Genomic DNA, 16,991 nt, shown 5'->3' on the forward strand with positions numbered 1-16,991 from the left:
TTGCCTGCAGTTGTCACCGGCAACACATTTACTGTGAGCAGCTATGGCAGCTTAGTGTGGCAGTATTATAGAGTGATGGAATTCTGTGATGGAATTCTGTCTCACAATGAAAACAGTGTTTTCTGAATAGGATGTGATATGAACCACAATTTACCTACAAAACACACAACCTTGAGGAGTCATGTGACCACTGTACGTGATCTGGTTTGATGCTGCGATTCCAATTGCCCACAAGTTGAGGAGAAGAGATCACTTTTGTCCAAATTTGTCAACCTAAAAATTATTTTATGACAGAAAATGGTACCACAATCACTGCAGGATGACACTTGCTGGAAATTACCGTCTTAAAATTGCTCGAGTATATTAAGACCTGTAGGCACTCACTCATCTTTGGGGAATGTTCCTGCTATGATTAGAGGTTACATTAAGTCGCATGAACTTCCACACCCACCCAGCCCCTCCCCACCCTCCCCACCCAGCCCCTCCCCACCCAGCCCCTCCCCACCCTCCCCATCCAGCCCCACCCAGCCACTCCCCACCCAGCCCCTCCCCTTTCCTCCCCACCCAGCCCCTATTTATAGCACGGTTGGCAACGTACGGTGCGAAAGAAGTTCTACATACACGTTACATATACACATTGCACGTCGGAGAATACACACCAATTCCTTGGGTTTCATCAGCAAACCCGGACAAGGGCAACTATTGAAGAACAAGCAACATTTCGACACTTGTTTCGTTGGAGATTAAACCCCAGCATCATCAGGTGTTTAACTTCTTCTTCCTAGCGTTGTTCCCGCTGTGGCGCAGGGTCCGCTTTTCGGCATTGTCTTCTCCATTTGGCTCGGTCCAGGGCATCTTCAGGGGATGCGTTGACCGTCTTCATGTCTTCCTTTATTCGGTCCATCCATCGCTTCTTCGGACGCCCGCGTGGACGGCCGCCCTCTGGCTCAATGGCGGCCCTCTGGCTCATCAGGTGTTTAACAACATAATTAAAACTAAAATGTCAAGCTGCGTTGCTTGCTCATCAACATTCCTCCGGTTTTGAGGATAGATCAGTGGGCGTGACGATGTGATTGGCTCTGTCGGGTGATGGTTTATTGTGAAAAATTTAAACATTGACATACCTACGTGAAGATCGAAACTAATTATAAATCATATCACGAATCATTCGTCAATAACACTGCCTTAAAAGTAAGAAAATGGCTAGGCGACGTTTCGAGCAACGGCCCATGATAAACAGCTTGGATGATGTCATTAACATGTGTATGTTCTCTAATCCACGTGGTTCAATGGGTTTTTATAGAGTAGCTGTATAATGTACAGAACTGCAGTCTCAGCTTAAACGTTCTGACTCGGCCCTACTGAACATCTTTGATAAAGAGCCTGAAAGCTTATCGGATTCCTCCCAGTGTAAATAATCTGATTCTGAAAGTCATTTTTGTGTGGAGGTAGTGAGAATAAGGGGAGAATAGCGCCATGTGTGAGCGTGTGGGGGTATAGCTCAGTGGTAGAGCATTTGACTGCAGATCAAGAGGTCCCCGGTTCAAATCCGGGTGCCCCCTCTACAATGTTTTTTTATATTACAATTTTTTTTTCAATGCAGTTAACAAAGTTTTAAAACAGGACGTGTGTTGAGCTATTTAAAAAAAAAACATAAATTGGCGTTCATTAGACGTGTTAGTTTAAAACTTGAAACATGTTGGTCAATGAGGCTCCCTCTTCACTGGACTGAAAATTATGTTTTTTGTTTATCATAATTAACGCGACGCATATGTACCCAGAAAAGCTTCACCGAGTCTCAAAAGACTTTGCTTGACGATGATGGATCCTGCAAAGTTTTCGAGAGTAAAGGGACACATTTTGAGGAATCTGCAATGTAACTTCACCGCCACACGAGCACAGCTTTGGAATGCTTCTTACTTTCTGGAACTTCTCATGAATACGATCCAACTGCGTGATTTTGATGGAAACAGTATCTACTAGAAATGGTCACGTTATAAGCGTGGTTGTATTATTATAACGACTGGCAAAATGTCGCACTCAATAATGTAAATGATGTGGCTTTGCTCTTCAACGCACAGCCGGTGTGCTGAACGAGTAACGATTTGGCCACGTTCTGTTTACGTGACAAATCTTACTAAATTGGCTGTGTCGGGTGGTGGCGGGTTTAACGACACATTCATATATTTACGCGACCTAACTCCCCCAAAAAACCTGTTTTATGGATTATAAAATTGTACATATAATTTATTGCAATTCAGACATTCGCCAATAGGGTGCACGATACATACAATATAACTTTATGGGCAGCAGAGGGCAGTGCAGGAAAAACATCCATTGCTGTGTATGCTGTCGTGGCTTTTATTGCCCCAAAAATGCTGCTTGCCCCACCTTCACCAAGCTGCATTGACCAGCGTGGTGAAGTATGGCCAAATAAGGTCAATAACCCCCCTCCACGACCTGCCTCGGTTGGCCTTCATCCAGCAGTGGATTGACAGAGTGACTGTATATACATACATATCGGTTTAACACGTAGGCTTTCGCGACCAATATTGTTCATAATCAACGATTTTTGGGTTTAGATCGCGTTATTTATAAATGTGTCGTAACCCTCCACCACCCGACACGGCCAATCAGTAAAAAAAGTGTCACGTTGACAAAAGACAAATAGTTCACTGCTTTAGCCCACCGGTGTGTTGAAGCGTGGAACCACAACATTTACAATTTGAGTACGACGTTTCGCTGGTAATTGCATCCAGCATCATCGGGCAATTCGCCAGAATGGTGAGGCTCTGCTGTGTCTCCCGTTCTTATATAGAGCAGCAGCAGGGTGACGTCATCATTAACTCATTAACTCATCAGGTGCAAAGATTTGAGGGGGGGGTTATTGTAATTATATACTTGATTAGTAATAAGGCTATTGTTACGATGCGAGTTGTAGATTAGTAATCATTTGGAATGTGTTCTATTGTGATTATGCTACATTAATAATCAGTTAGTGCTTGTCTCCCTTATAAGGAATTGTAATGCATCTTATTTAATAATACGCTTCCAGGCCGCACTAAGCCTGTAGCTGTCTGAGCGATTAAAGTTATTTCTGTTTCTCTCAATCTCAATGGATTCTCTAATTAGTCTTTGCCAGTAGTAACTAGTTTTACACAACACTTCAACGTTGTCAAAATCAATTGAGTGTCCCTTTATCTCCTGCTATAGCAAATTTGTACATGGAAAACTTTGAAACCAGAGCACTTGCCTCGAGCACATTAAAACCATCCTTTTGGTTTAGATATGTGGATGACACTTTGGTTGTCTGGCCACATGGTAAAGATACACTTAACGATTTTCTAAATCATCTCAATGCACAAAACCCGGCCATTCAGTTCACCATGGAAATGGAGGTGAATAACACACTCCCGTTCCTGGATATTTTACTTGGGCATGGCCTAAATGGTAAAATAACACACAGCGTTTACAGAAAGCAAACGCACACTGATGCCTATCTGAATGCGAAATCGCATCATCACCCAGCTCAGAAATCCTCTCTAATCAAGACGCTCATACATCGGGCTAAAACAGTGTCAGATGATGAAAGTCTAGTGAGAGAGATTAAACATGTTAAAGAAGCACTAAGACAGAATGGCTACAATAATGCTCAAATTAACAGAGCACTAAATGCCAAATCACGATCGCAAAGCAACACTGCTGAAAGCGATCAGATTATTAAAACAATAAAAATACCATTTATCTCAGGAGTAACTGACAAATTAGCCCGTGTTTTGCAAAAGCAAAACATTACAGTAAGATTTGGTACAGTACACAAAATTCAACAACTAGTAACGTGCACTAAAGACGAATTGCCTAAATTATCAACAGAAGGTGTATATCGGATTAATTGTGTATGTGGCAGATGCTATATTGGACAGACAGGGCGTAACGTTAGTGTAAGACTAAAAGAACACCAGAGAAATATTAAACTATCGCAAACACAACTGTCGGCAGTGGCAGAACATGCTTGCCAACAGGGACACTCAATTGATTTTGACAACGTTGAAGTGTTGTGTAAAACTAGTTACTACTGGCAAAGACTAATTAGAGAATCCATTGAGATTGAGAGAAACAGAAATAACTTTAATCGCTCAGACAGCTACAGGCTTAGTGCGGCCTGGAAGCGTATTATTAAATAAGATGCATTACAATTCCTTATAAGGGAGACAAGCACTAACTGATTATTAATGTAGCATAATCACAATAGAACACATTCCAAATGATTACTAATCTACAACTCGCATCGTAACAATAGCCTTATTACTAATCAAGTATATAATTACAATAACCCCCCCCTCAAATCTTTGCACCTGATGAGTTAATGAGTTAATGATGACGTCACCCTGCTGCTGCTCTATATAAGAACGGGAGACACAGCAGAGCCTCACCATTCTGGCGAATTGCCCGATGATGCTGGATGCAATTACCAGCGAAACGTCGTACTCAAATTGTAAATGTTGTGGTTCCACGCTTCAACACACCGGTGGGCTAAAGCAGTGAACTATTTGTCTTTTGTCAACGTGACACTTTTTTTACTGATTGGCCGTGTCGGGTGGTGGAGGGTTACGACACATTTATAAATAACGCGATCTAAACCCAAAAATCGTTGATTATGATACATATCGGTGTTTATATTATTTTGTATACATATCCTATTCATAGTCCAGTACAATGTCTGTACACTATTGTTAGGCTCAGAAGTAGGACATGTACATGTAGAATTCATTAATAGCAGCAGCATTATTTACGTAGATTTGTAACTAAAGGGGTTTAAATACAAATACTTTACAATGTTACCTCCAACGATCGTTGGCCTAATCTCTTCTATACAGCTCCAAACCAACGATGACAATTCTTCATTCCTATGGCGGGGCCAAGGATATCCAGGCAGTACGGTACATGGAACAATCATAACAAAATAGATATAAGGATCCGAAAAATAAAAGGTGTATCTATCTTACTGTAATATCATGTTTGCTGAACACATGCCCAGCACGCCAAACGGCCAAAAACAATCAGCACTAAATGTAAAAAAATATTTAGTTTATCGTATAAACAAAAATAGTTTTCTTTATATATATAAAATTGCATACAATTGTGTGCACAATTTAATCTAATTATATTATATGATCTACAATGATTATTTGATCTACAACGTATATAATTGTACGCAATTCTAGTTCTCATTAAATATTACAAATATATTTATATTTTATTTTTAATTATCTAGTTATATATAATTGCAATTATATACGTTGCAGATCAGCGTTTTAATCCGTTTTATATATACGCGAGAGGGTTGTCATCCTGCACTAAAACAATGTTTTCGCTCAGTGCTATTGTAATCGATTAATAATCATCGACAGATCGAGTGAATCAGCTGACGCGATCACGTGGTGGGGGAGGGGGCGGTGACTCTGGACCCACACTGCACCGCGCGCCAACACAAAAAAGATGGCCGCGCCCGTGTCGAGCTGACGCCGTTGCAAGGCGAACTCCACTTCAAACGCGCAGAAACTCTTAAATATCTTTTGTTTCTTTAATACATTTCATTTTAAAAGTATCTTGCCTGGCCGGCCTACACGTCGGTACGTTTAAAAAAAAAATATTCATGCATACCGGAATATGAGGTGGTATTAAGGACGCACATTGTGGCGTAAGGAACATCAATAACTGGGGCAGAGGAGGAGGACGGTCTTTAAACGAAGACCACAGCAGCCTCCTTTTGTCCACCTGTCGGTAGGAAAGTCGTCGTTCTACCCTCCCACTCCGCCTGAATTCCATAGCTGTCAACCCCGTGTCCAGTGCCTAGCTTATTACAGACCAATTCAGACCGTATTGCTCACCCCGTGCCCTTTTAAATCTCAACGTTCATCCTACAAAGCTCGTATTGAAACGGCTGTACGCCGTATGGACTTGAAAACGCAATTTTTCCCTGTGCAAGAATACGGGGTAAACCGTACGGGTTGACAGCTATGGGGCCGTCCATAAATGACGTCACGCACCTAGGGCGGGGGGTCAGACATTTGTGACGAGGGGGGGGGTTGAGAAATGTGACGTCACCTCAAAATGCGCAACTTTAAATAAATATAGATAACACGTTCTGCTTAATTAAAGACTTTTTAATACATTTTTTCTCCTACAACATCAGAGTGCAGCGGCACATTAAATACGGGGTAAACCGTACGGGTTGACAGGTACGGAATTCGGACTCACAAACTTTGAACGTGGGTCAGAGCGCTCAGATGGCACAGCTGAGAACCCGAGTTTGATTCCTGAGCCTGTGATTAAACCGGTTTCTGAAGTGGAGTGAGTTGACGATCCATACCTGTCAACCCATGCGGTTTGCCCGTATTCTTGTACAGCGAAATTGAGATTTCAGGTCCATCTGGCGTACAGCCGTTTTGTTACGGGAATTTGATTGTCTTTGTGTTTCTCTCTTGTGATGGGATTGTAGGATGAATTTAGAGATTTATAAGGTGACCAATAAGGTATGATGGTCTGTAATAAGGTACGGCACTGATAAGGGGTTGACAGGTATGCTGGTCTCAGCCCGGACACCGATGACCAACGTAGAGGCCCATAGCTTTATATTCTTGGTTCTTTCGGTAAAGTCACGTCCCTTCTCCGTGACTTTACCGAAATAACCAATAATATGAATCCCTGCAGTCACGAAAGCTTTTAATCAAAATTTAGCCCATAGCTTTGTTTACATAGAGACACATTGACTTGCATACAGAACAAACGAAATACATGAACACCCATATTCTCCAGTGTTCATGTTGACCCTATTTTAAGCCATTTGCCGTATTCCTCCGTGATAATGATCATCAGGTGTTAAGATGTGCAAGCACCAAATAGATACATTTTGCCGGGACTCAAGTCTGCATTAACCAGATATATTTGTGGTAAATATGCAAACAGACATGCTCTCATAATGTATGCATTGTCTTTGAAACTGATTGGCCTACACCAGAGACACAGCTTTGAAACCGATAGAACGTTAGAACGTAAGTCGGTATGCCTTAACACACATTTGTTAAACATGCTACTACGTAACGCATTGTAAAAAACAAAATGTTGTATATAATATCGGATTTAGTGAAATATTTTGCCGCACAGCTTATCGTAAAAGTGCGGTACATTTAATAAACTTAACTGAACACTTATTCACAGACACCATTAACGCAGAGGAAGGTCGATCTGAATAAAATAAGTTATTACGCAAAGTGGCTTCAAATATTACGTTTCTTTATGGAAAGTGACGGTAAAAAATAAATATACTGTATACAGCACACTTCAACATCCGTACGTGACGTCACTGCAAAAGAGCCCCCCCTTCATTAATAATCATGAGCGGGTGGATTTTTACACTAACGCAGAGGAAGGTCGAGCAGGAAATAAATATTTTTACGCAAATTCGCTTTACATTTGACGTTTCTTTATTGAAAAAGTTAATCAAATTACTGTACTACTAGAATTACTAATATAATGAGCCAAGGATGTGTGTGTCCCGCGCGTGACGTCACTCCACATGAGGCCCACCCACTGCGTGACGTCACTTCACATGAGGCCCACCCCCCATATTAATATTCATGAGTATGTGGATTTTTACACTAACAGAGGAAGGTCGAGCCGAATGAAATAATTTATTACGCAAAGTCGCTTCAAATATGAATATTTTTTACAGAAAGTGACGGTAAAAAATGTATCTAAGCAGCACAGTGTGACATCCGTGCGTGACGTTACTGCATCAGAGCCCCCCCCTTCATTAATATTCATGCCCGCGTGTAAATTTACACGAACGCACAAGAAGGTCGGGCACTCCACATGCCGCACCCCGCCCCCCAATAATAATCATGAGCGGCTGACGTCACTCCACATGCCGCACCCCTCCCCAATAACCATTAGCGGGTGACGTCACGCCACATGGGGCAACCCCCCCCCCCCCCTCATTAATAATCATGACCTGAACTATTTTTCTATTGAATTTCAGATTTACTGCAATATACACCCATCCTTGGACGGGCAAAAAAGCTAGTTGACATGAATAACCGAAGAAAGCGCTCGTTGCCTGTCAAGGTGGACGTGGAGAAAAGAAAAGTTCTCTGCTGGAGTTTGCAGGATGAGTTTGCTCCTACAGCTCGGACAGAACAAGGAGATGCTGCCCAGTTGCATACCGAAGACTCGGATGCCATTGCACAAACCTCGGACTCGGCGACGTACAGCAGCGACGTTCCCGGTCACAGCTCAGACACGTCCGGTGGATGCTCAGATGTTGCTGCATCGGCTTCTCCGGCTGCCCCGGCCACTCGACCTTCACCTCTGCGTCTCGCGGTGTATCCCCAGCCAACAGAGCAGCAAGCGTGGAGTGCCGTTCTGCTGTCGTTTGAGCTCACGTACTCATTTGCTAACTTTGCTGCCCAGACAACTGACCTGCCAGTGACTGTGACCCATGACCCATGCGCTCCCTCACAATTGCTGTGCGAGTGCGACTCGCCGTTGGTGACCTCTGTCGATCGCCCCGAGACGAGCGTGCGTGCCAGCGCAACGATTGACCTGGACATTCTGTTTGGTCTTGCCTGGCTGCAGCGAAACAAAGTCGTCACCCTTTATCGAAAACCAACACAGCCATATCCTTGCACCGTCACGGTAAAGTATTGACATACATCTTATATCTTTGTGCATGTATAAAATCAGGCGATAGTCCATAACTCTGTTACAGTTTACACACGTATAATGAAGAAACCTCAACACTCGTCAACAAGACTTCCTTAAAGGGCTAATTGGCGACGTTTTGGGCAATGGCACTTCTTGATAGCACGTGCTGAAAACTTTACATATTTTCCTTTAAGGCAGCGTTGTAGACGAATTTGTTGAATTGTTTTGTTCGTTGCCCCATGTAAAGTGACGTCACCCGTTAATGGTTCTTGTGGAGGGGTGCGGTATGTGGAGTGCGTGACCTTGTGCGTTCGTGTAAATTTGCACACGGGCATGAATATTAATGAAGGGGGGGAGGGCCTCTTGCAGTGACGTCACGTACGGATGTAGCAGTGCTGCGCATATTTATTTTTTACCAGTCATATTTGAAGCGACTGAATAATAAATTATTTAATTCCGCACGACCTTCCTCAGCGTTGTAAAAATCCACCCACTCATGAATATTAATGAGGGGGGGTTGGCCTCATGTGGAGTGACGTCACGTGGGGGACATTCTTGGCTTATAGTAATATGTGTCTTTTTTCAACAGGTCTTTGTCCATATGTTGACAGCAGGACTGTCCCACATCGAGATTCTCAGTGAGGGTTACTGGAAAATAAAAAAGGTCAACCAGCTGCTGCAAAAGCTTTTGGCACTTTCTCATAACTTCCAAATTCCTGGTACGTGCAAGCACAGAAAATACATTATCGTCTTAAACATGCTGCATCATCGCTTTGCAATGTTGTGCCATAGTACAAATTCATAGTTAAATTATGCAGTCCACAAAGAGCAAAATGCATAAATGAAAGCAAAGTATGCTTTTGCATGTTAAATATATCCAGTAGAGCACCACATTTTACTCATGCATCTAAAAATGTCACACTACATAGCCTGCTACGTTTTTGTTCTAAAACCTTTCTCAATTAAACAAACATTAACTGATTTATATTAAATCTTCGTTAATGTTTGTTGGTGTTTGATTGGCATTTTTTGCCTCTTAACATGTGCTCAAAATGTAAGTATATACAAAGGTTTTGCCTTTTGACAGAGGAGCAGCAAGAAGAGGCTGTGACAGATGAAGCTTTGGACCTCCAGAAACAGAATGTGGAAGCGCTGTACGACTATGTGTGGGAGTCCCACAGTTCCTTTCGCACTGCCACTGCTGACACTGCCAGTGGCACCGACAAGCATGTGGGGGGTTGCCAGGATGCACAAACAGACGTGCACACTAACTCACGTTCACTCGTCGACGCAGACTCAGCACCTGAGACCTTGTCTCAGTTGAATGAGCAGATGAGTTCCAAAAGCTCGGAGGGAACCTTCTTGGTAGAGGCAGCAGCACAGAGCGATAGCGGGAGCTCAAGCGCCTGCGACATCCAGCACCCACTGCTCGTGCCACAGCTCCGCCCTTATCAGTGTCAGGCCGTGCAGTGGATGCTGAAAAGGGAGCACGTTGGTCACGATGCTTGCTCCACAGGTCAGTTGTGTTGTACTGGTAGGAACCTGGTTACACCAGCCCACGGGATTATTTTGTCCGTCCTTTCGTTGTGCATCCAAAAATGGGAAGGGGTGGGGCTGGGTGGAGAGGGGAGGGTGGGGAGGGGCTGGGTGGGGAGGGGCTGGGTGGGGAGGGTGGGGAGGGGCTGGGTGGGGGGTAGGAGGGGTGGGGCTGGGTGTGGAGGGGCTGGTCACCCCGTGGTGCCCTTATAAACTCAACGTTTAACCTACTCACGCCGGCTTGTGCCCGCCCTCACAGTCGGACATATTTGCGGAATACACCACGCCGCTGTTGACCCTGGCCATTGACCGAGCAACCCAACTATCCTACCAGCTCCCTCTGCAGGAATGTGTTTTTTCAACTCACAAATATGTAGTAGGGTGGCGCCACAGTGATTCACGCACGAGGTGCCATGGCGGTGAGATGTTAACTACCTCGCCGCATATACAGGGGGACGGGAGTTTCATCCTGACCCTGACGTGTGCACATTTGGAGTTTGCATGTTCTCCCTGTGGTCACGTGGGTTTTTCTGCGGGTCCTTTGGTTTTCCCCTCCACATTTAAAACATCCATTTCGAGTATTTAAATGCTACAAATTTCCGCATGATAAGCCACTTCGTTGAACTATCATTTGTGGCCAGGTCGATTCTGAAAAAAAGCAACATAGCTCAGTCGATCTTAGATGGTAAAATAAATGATAAAATAATTGTGCTATGAGCCCAACAACCTGAGTTACATTTCCATCCATGACTAAAGTAATCGGTCAGTGATATCTGGACATGGGCCCGCTCCACTTCCCCCAACCCGCATTAATCAGCATGGTTAGGTGTCAAAATGAGCCCCATGACTCACAGAATGTGGAGAATTCATCAAGGAGTGCGTTGACAACAGCTGTGCGTATAATGCGTTTGAGTGACCCCTGCTGCCGCTAGTGGCTGCTACATTCACAAATACAATGTCCTAAGGGTAAACTTGTGCTTTTGATGAAGGCAGACCTGCACTGTTGAGATTTCTTGATGTTTGTTGCCTTTTCGAAAACTCGTCATATATTTAATGTTTCTGTTATGGTTTCAATCAGGAGGTGAAAAGAAGTTGCATCCACTTTGGAAGGAATTCTCGACCATTGATGGTGAAACATTGTACTGCAATTATTATACTGGCAGGTGAGGTCGCTACAATTACCGATAAACATGAATGTCTCAAGTATAATTGACGTTTCATTGCTTCATCAGAATACTGGTGGACATTTGGTTAATTGCATTACCTTCACAGTTGTTGGCAAGCTGTTTCAAACTGTAACAAGTTCAAATTTTTGCAAGTTAAATGCCTTAGAGTGGATACTTTTCTCTTAGTTAAATTATTTTAAGGTGAACAAATTTTAATCCAAACATAGCTTCAGTAAGTCCTGCACACAAACGGGTCTCTTGACTGGCTTTGTTTTTGCTGGAAAGCTTCCCTCCAGGTACTAAAAGTCCACCATCTTAAGTACATATCGCCTAACCATACTAGATTAGAAAAAAGTTTTACTGGCTGGCACGTGGTGGTGATGTCACAACGCACATCCGCATGATGATAGCATCCACATCCCACAGCTATGAGCGGGGTTTGTGCGTTGCCCTGACGTCACGCCTCACCCCCACCCACCCTCCCTCCACCCGGCTGTGTATCCCATGCCAATGTGCAGGCAGTGCTAGTTATATAGAAATACATTTTCAAACGGCTTTTAGCATGTCAAAGTTAAATAATTGCACTCATAACAAGGTCATCTGAAAGTTAATTCGCTTCCCTATCTAACCCTCTTGGGTAATGTGTTGCTGTGGTTACGCATGTTTATAATGGGAGCTTTGTGCATATAGCCACTCTAGTGTTGTGATAATGATGTCCTTATGTTACCTGTGATCACAGTATGCGTTCAGTGACTGGAAATCCATTTTGGACATAGACCAAACCTGGCAGCAGTGTGACGTGTAGTTAAATCCTCACCAGAAATCCAACGTAGAGCATTGGCATACCACACACACACTGATGTATCCTTTGTTGCTTGCAGCATCATCAAGGATCGTCCAGAGGCGGCTCCCGAATGTCCAGGAGGTATCTTGGCCGATGAGATGGGTCTGGGCAAATCCATAGAGGTTCTGGCTCTTATTCTGGCCCATCCAAGACCTAACATGGCAACAACTAGCGAGCTCCTCCCCAGTGTAAGCGATGTGCCAAACGGTTTATTATATCTTCATTGCAGATCACTCACATGGCAGACTTTCATTCATTTGTATTCAGTTACTCACGTATCATCTTCTTTGCTGAGGGTTTCCTATTGCAAGGGCATCTGAACCTACTAATATTAGTGGACAGCAGACACACTTAAAAGTGTATCGATTTACACAGGTTATTTCTTAACTGTTCTAAATTAGCACGAACACTTAGTTTATTTTTACTGATGTAGTCTTGTAAACACATTCGAAATCTTTCTGTAAATAATAAGAAACTCAGAAATAAATTTGAGTGCAGGGTGGAAATAAATTAGTTATAATACTCTCAAAAGATAATTTCTTGACTGAAAAACTTCAATATAGTTTGACTCTTGCGTTATTGTTCTGGAATAAGGTTCTGTGAATTTTACACATATCCCATTGCTGAAGGAATACCTGAAAATTACTCAGTCGGGATTGCAAACAGCAATATTGCTCCCTACGTTGAAAACTTGGAAGGGCCCTCCAAGCATAATAATAATGGATGCAGTGTGGCGATTTAACGTGACATGCAGGGCATGATGGGAATACTAATCCTATGGTCCCAATTCACACCCGCTGTCTAGAAATAACCTTTGGCATTCAGTTTTATTTAAAGTAATTTTTATGGGGAACAGTGTAAAATCATGTGTAATCATTGTATTGGCTTATGGTTGTGCTTTCCTGTGCTTTGTTTTTTTCTTGTATATGATGGCATTTCATCGTTACAGGGTGTTAAAGTTAACTACTACATTCCGCCTCCTGAGACGGAAAAGGTGAAAGAGAAAATGAAGCCGAGTGCCGGATCTCCTAACAAGCCAGCTGTCAGTGCTGCAGGTAATGTGCTTCATCTTTAAGAAAAGTGTTAAAAATGCACCATATGCCCTGCATGCAGGCTGCCTGGTTATACTGTTAGGAACCTCCTGGTTACACGAGCCCACAGGGGATTATTGCGTCCGTTCGTCGTGCATCCAAAAATGGGAGGGGTGGGGCTGGGTGGAGAGGGGAGGGTGGGGAGGGGCTGAGTGGGGAGGGGAGGGTGGGGAGGGGCTGGGTGGGGAGGGTGGGGCTGGGTGGGAGGGGTGGGGCTGGGTGGGGAGGGGTTGGTCACCCCGTGGTGCCCTTATAAAACTCAACGTTTAACCTACTCACGCCGGCTTGTGCCCGCCCTCACAGTTGGCCATATTTGCGGCATACACCACGCCGCCGTTGACCCTGGCCATTGACAGAGCAACCCAACGTTCCTACCAGCTCCCTCCGCAGGAATGTGTTTAATTCGTGGCTCACAATGAACATGTCAAATGTCCTTTCTTCCCTTTAACATCTTATGAAAAATATATAATTTGATCCAGATTGTGGTTTTAATTCAGCAACTATCAAACACAGACTTTTAGCAAGGCATGCAACGCTCAACCGCCCAGCAGTTACATAAATTGCCTCTATTCGGGGTTTCAAATTCAATAAATAAATATATGATTTAGTGTCTCGTAAGATTTTGTTTGTAACATTCGCCTAGATGTAACATTGACATATATTCTATGCTTGTATTTTAGGTATTTAAACTGATTCAATTTATTCATCGATTCACCATTAAATCCACATCTTTGGCACATTTCACGTGCTTTATATGGAACACAGAAGACACCCAACACACCGCCTATTGTGCTGATGTGTATTCTAGAGATGGATCGATGCGGCCATCAATATCAATTGTTAAGCTCACAATACATGCATCGAATCACATATGTGAGAAGCAATATTATTTCAATAAATTATTGAATCAGGAAAGCAGTCCTGAATCAGGATAAATTGACCCAATTGCAGTTACTGCGGTGGCAGGGATCAAGGCGGTGGGGGGGAGGAATGTACTTTGTTTAATCTCCCGTGGAGACTCGCAACAGCCTTGTCATAGAGGCGAGCTGGCTCTGGCAGCTTGTGCTCCTCCTTTCCCGCGCGTCTGCGAGCAGGGCTCAGGACCATGATCGTCGAGGCGTTCCGCAAGGCTAAGGGCCGCAAGGGCGTGTCCATGAGCGCCTTGTATCGCCACCTGTCGGCTTCCTGCGGCTACGACGCCGTGCAGAAGCGGAAGGCGGTGCAGAGCGCCGTGCGGGCCATGCTGGACGCCGGCACGCTGCAGCACGTCAAGGGGCAGGGTCTCGGGGGAACCTTCCGCGTCAGCAAGAGCTACAGAGAGCCTGTCGCTGGGATCACCATGAGCGCGCGCAAGGCACGGGCCGCGCCTGCGGAAAAGGTGCGATGTCGGGGAACTACCTTGTTGCCCATAATAGAGCTTTTTGGGTTAGATCGCGTCAATATAAGTGTGTCGTTAAACCCGCCACCAGCCGACACAGCCAATTAGTAAGGTTTGTCACGTAAACAAAACTTGCCAATAGTAAAACCACAACATTTGCCATTCAAGGATGACGTTTGGCCGTCATTGCCTTGTGTACTTGTGTAGTTCGCACAATTTTTTGTGTTGTCCTTCCCCCCGCACCCTCCAATTAGCACGGTTGGCTATGTATGATGAAAAATAAGTTAAACATACATTGCGTTTGAATTGTTTGTAGCCGTACCGTGGATTGTACACTATTTACGTTTATATACATACTAGTTCATGAAACCTGTCTTGACCAGGCAAAAGTTTCAATAAATAAAATAATGAACCTGATATGATTTTTTACAATTTGTATCAATGATCAGGCACAAACAACCACTCCAAAAACTAGTATTTTTCCACAGATTTCGGATTCAACTTACGTTTACAGACGTAGCCATCGGAAACTGCCGATTCCATTATTTTATTATTAAAAAGAACACAAATTAATGAACTTACTACTTTATGAGGGAAAGCTCCTATATTTTACTGTTTTCGAATTCAGATTTATTGTAAAAAAGCACTTGAATCCGAAAACATATTAAAACTATAAAACAGAACAATGGTTCTCACTTAAATTTTATTTGCTGTTTAATGCTCTATCCAACGAAAAAAAATGCAATCTTGTATTTTGAACGGTTTCTGAATGACACGCACTACTATGTTTATGGGGCACTTAAATTCAAGATTTGGGGGCTTAAAATGAAAAATGTATAATTTTGCATACCAAATTTCATATTTCTATCTTGCCGGAAAGTATCCTCGAGTTTTTTGAGACGCAGATTAAGGTCTGTATATAGATTGTTAGAATACTATGCTTCATCTTCTTGGTTCTTTCGGTAAAGTCACGAAGGGAAATAATAAAATAATAAAAGAATAGAAATAAAACAATAAAATAAATCTCACGACGTTTCGGCCACAACGCAAGCAGCCGTCCTCAGGTGAAGAACAGGTCTGTTGGAAAGACAGCGTCCGACAGACCTGTTCTTCACCTGAGGACGGCTGCTTGCGTTGTGGCCGAAACGTCGTGAGAATTATTTTATAATGTTTTATTTTTATTATTTTATTACTTCCATTCTACGTGACTTTACCGAAAGAACCAAGAAGATGAATCCCTGCAGTCACGAAAGATTTTAATCGAAACTTAATACTATGCTTCTTTAGCCTGGAGAGCCTCACTGAGTCTCAAGGCCTGGTGATGATTTGCAGTAGGGGGTGCTGTTGCCATGTGGAGTCATTTGCATGTGACTTTTAAGCATTATAACTTTTTGGCCAATATGAGTTACACTGGTTTTTTTATTGTGGGAGGACATCCGAGAATCCTTTCAGAACAGGGGGAGAACATACAAATTCCACGCAGTAAGGTGCCGGAGTCAGGAATCAAGCCCAGGTCCTTCCTTTGTAAGCACTGTGCTACCCTGCTACCCAATGGGAGGCAGGGTGAAGGACTGCAGATGTACCGTTTTAAGTTGTTGTGAATGTTACATAACGACAGACATGTATTGATGGAATATATCATTTTTGCTTTTATGATCACAGACAGTGACAGACGTTGCAACGTCGTCATCTGTACCAGCAGATGGAGAAGAGCAAAACTCCACGGGGGATGCGGGTGCAGGTGGGGATGCCGAGGCAGCAGAAGACAAGACAAACATTGTTTTACGCGATGCCCCCGATAGTGCGGGATTCGTACCTCTGTCACCTGTGACAGAATTGGGGATTCCGGCGACATTAGATATGCCAAGGACGGCCGAGGAAGCTGAGTTTCACGGCACAAGCCCCGATCACAATTACGCTCTGGGCGGAGCTCAGGTCAACAAAGGTGATGGTGTGGCAGTGAGCGATGTCGACAGGACACTTAATTCCACAGAGCGGGCTGCCAACCAGGAGAGGGAGGCACCACCTGCCATGAGGTCAGGTGGTGGTACCGAGATGGGCGTTCATGTGGAGATGGAGCCAAGGAAGCCCGTGCCCATCTTTCCCTTCAACACGAAGGACTACCGGTGAGTAGTGGGGTCTTGCATGCCACATTCTTCCTGGATTGGTGCTGCTTGGAGGGTTAATCATTTTGTTTCAGCTGCAGTGCAATTTAGCCAAATCTGATCTCGTCACAGCTAACCAGGTTTGAGCCTGAATAGTGCTGGGAT

General features: G+C 43.8%; 1 protein-coding gene and 1 non-coding gene across 5 annotated transcripts in view; both read left to right on the forward strand.

Moving 5' to 3' along the window:
• Positions 1-1,490: 1,490 nt before the first annotated feature.
• Positions 1,491-1,562, forward strand: TRNAC-GCA (transfer RNA cysteine (anticodon GCA)). The gene has a single exon. It is a non-coding gene; the product is annotated as a tRNA-Cys (tRNA).
• A 3,923-nt stretch (positions 1,563-5,485) lies between these two features.
• LOC144733526 (E3 ubiquitin-protein ligase SHPRH-like) overlaps positions 5,486-16,991 on the forward strand; it is an 86,787-nt gene continuing 75,281 nt past the window's right edge. For 2 of the 4 annotated variants that reach the window (XR_013588373.1, XM_078615470.1), the window contains exons 1-9: positions 5,486-5,784; positions 8,042-8,697; positions 9,296-9,425; positions 9,794-10,222; positions 11,321-11,405; positions 12,290-12,440; positions 13,202-13,307; positions 14,438-14,721; positions 16,384-16,847. Coding sequence is in view for 3 of the 4 variants with exons in the window: in XM_078615470.1 (XP_078471596.1) it covers positions 8,092-8,697; positions 9,296-9,425; positions 9,794-10,222; positions 11,321-11,405; positions 12,290-12,440; positions 13,202-13,307; positions 14,438-14,721; positions 16,384-16,847 (2,255 nt within the window). In the remaining variant the exon portion in view is untranslated. Of the gene's footprint in view, positions 5,785-6,086; positions 6,954-8,041; positions 8,698-9,295; positions 9,426-9,793; positions 10,223-11,320; positions 11,406-12,289; positions 12,441-13,201; positions 13,308-14,437; positions 14,722-16,383; positions 16,848-16,991 lie in introns of those variants that run through there. The other 2 variants (XM_078615472.1, XM_078615471.1) reach the window with 2 other exon arrangements.

The sequence above is a fragment of the Lampetra planeri genome, chromosome 47 (assembly GCF_965212315.1).
Source record: "Lampetra planeri chromosome 47, kcLamPlan1.2.h2, whole genome shotgun sequence".
NCBI lineage: Eukaryota > Metazoa > Chordata > Hyperoartia > Petromyzontiformes > Petromyzontidae > Lampetra > Lampetra planeri.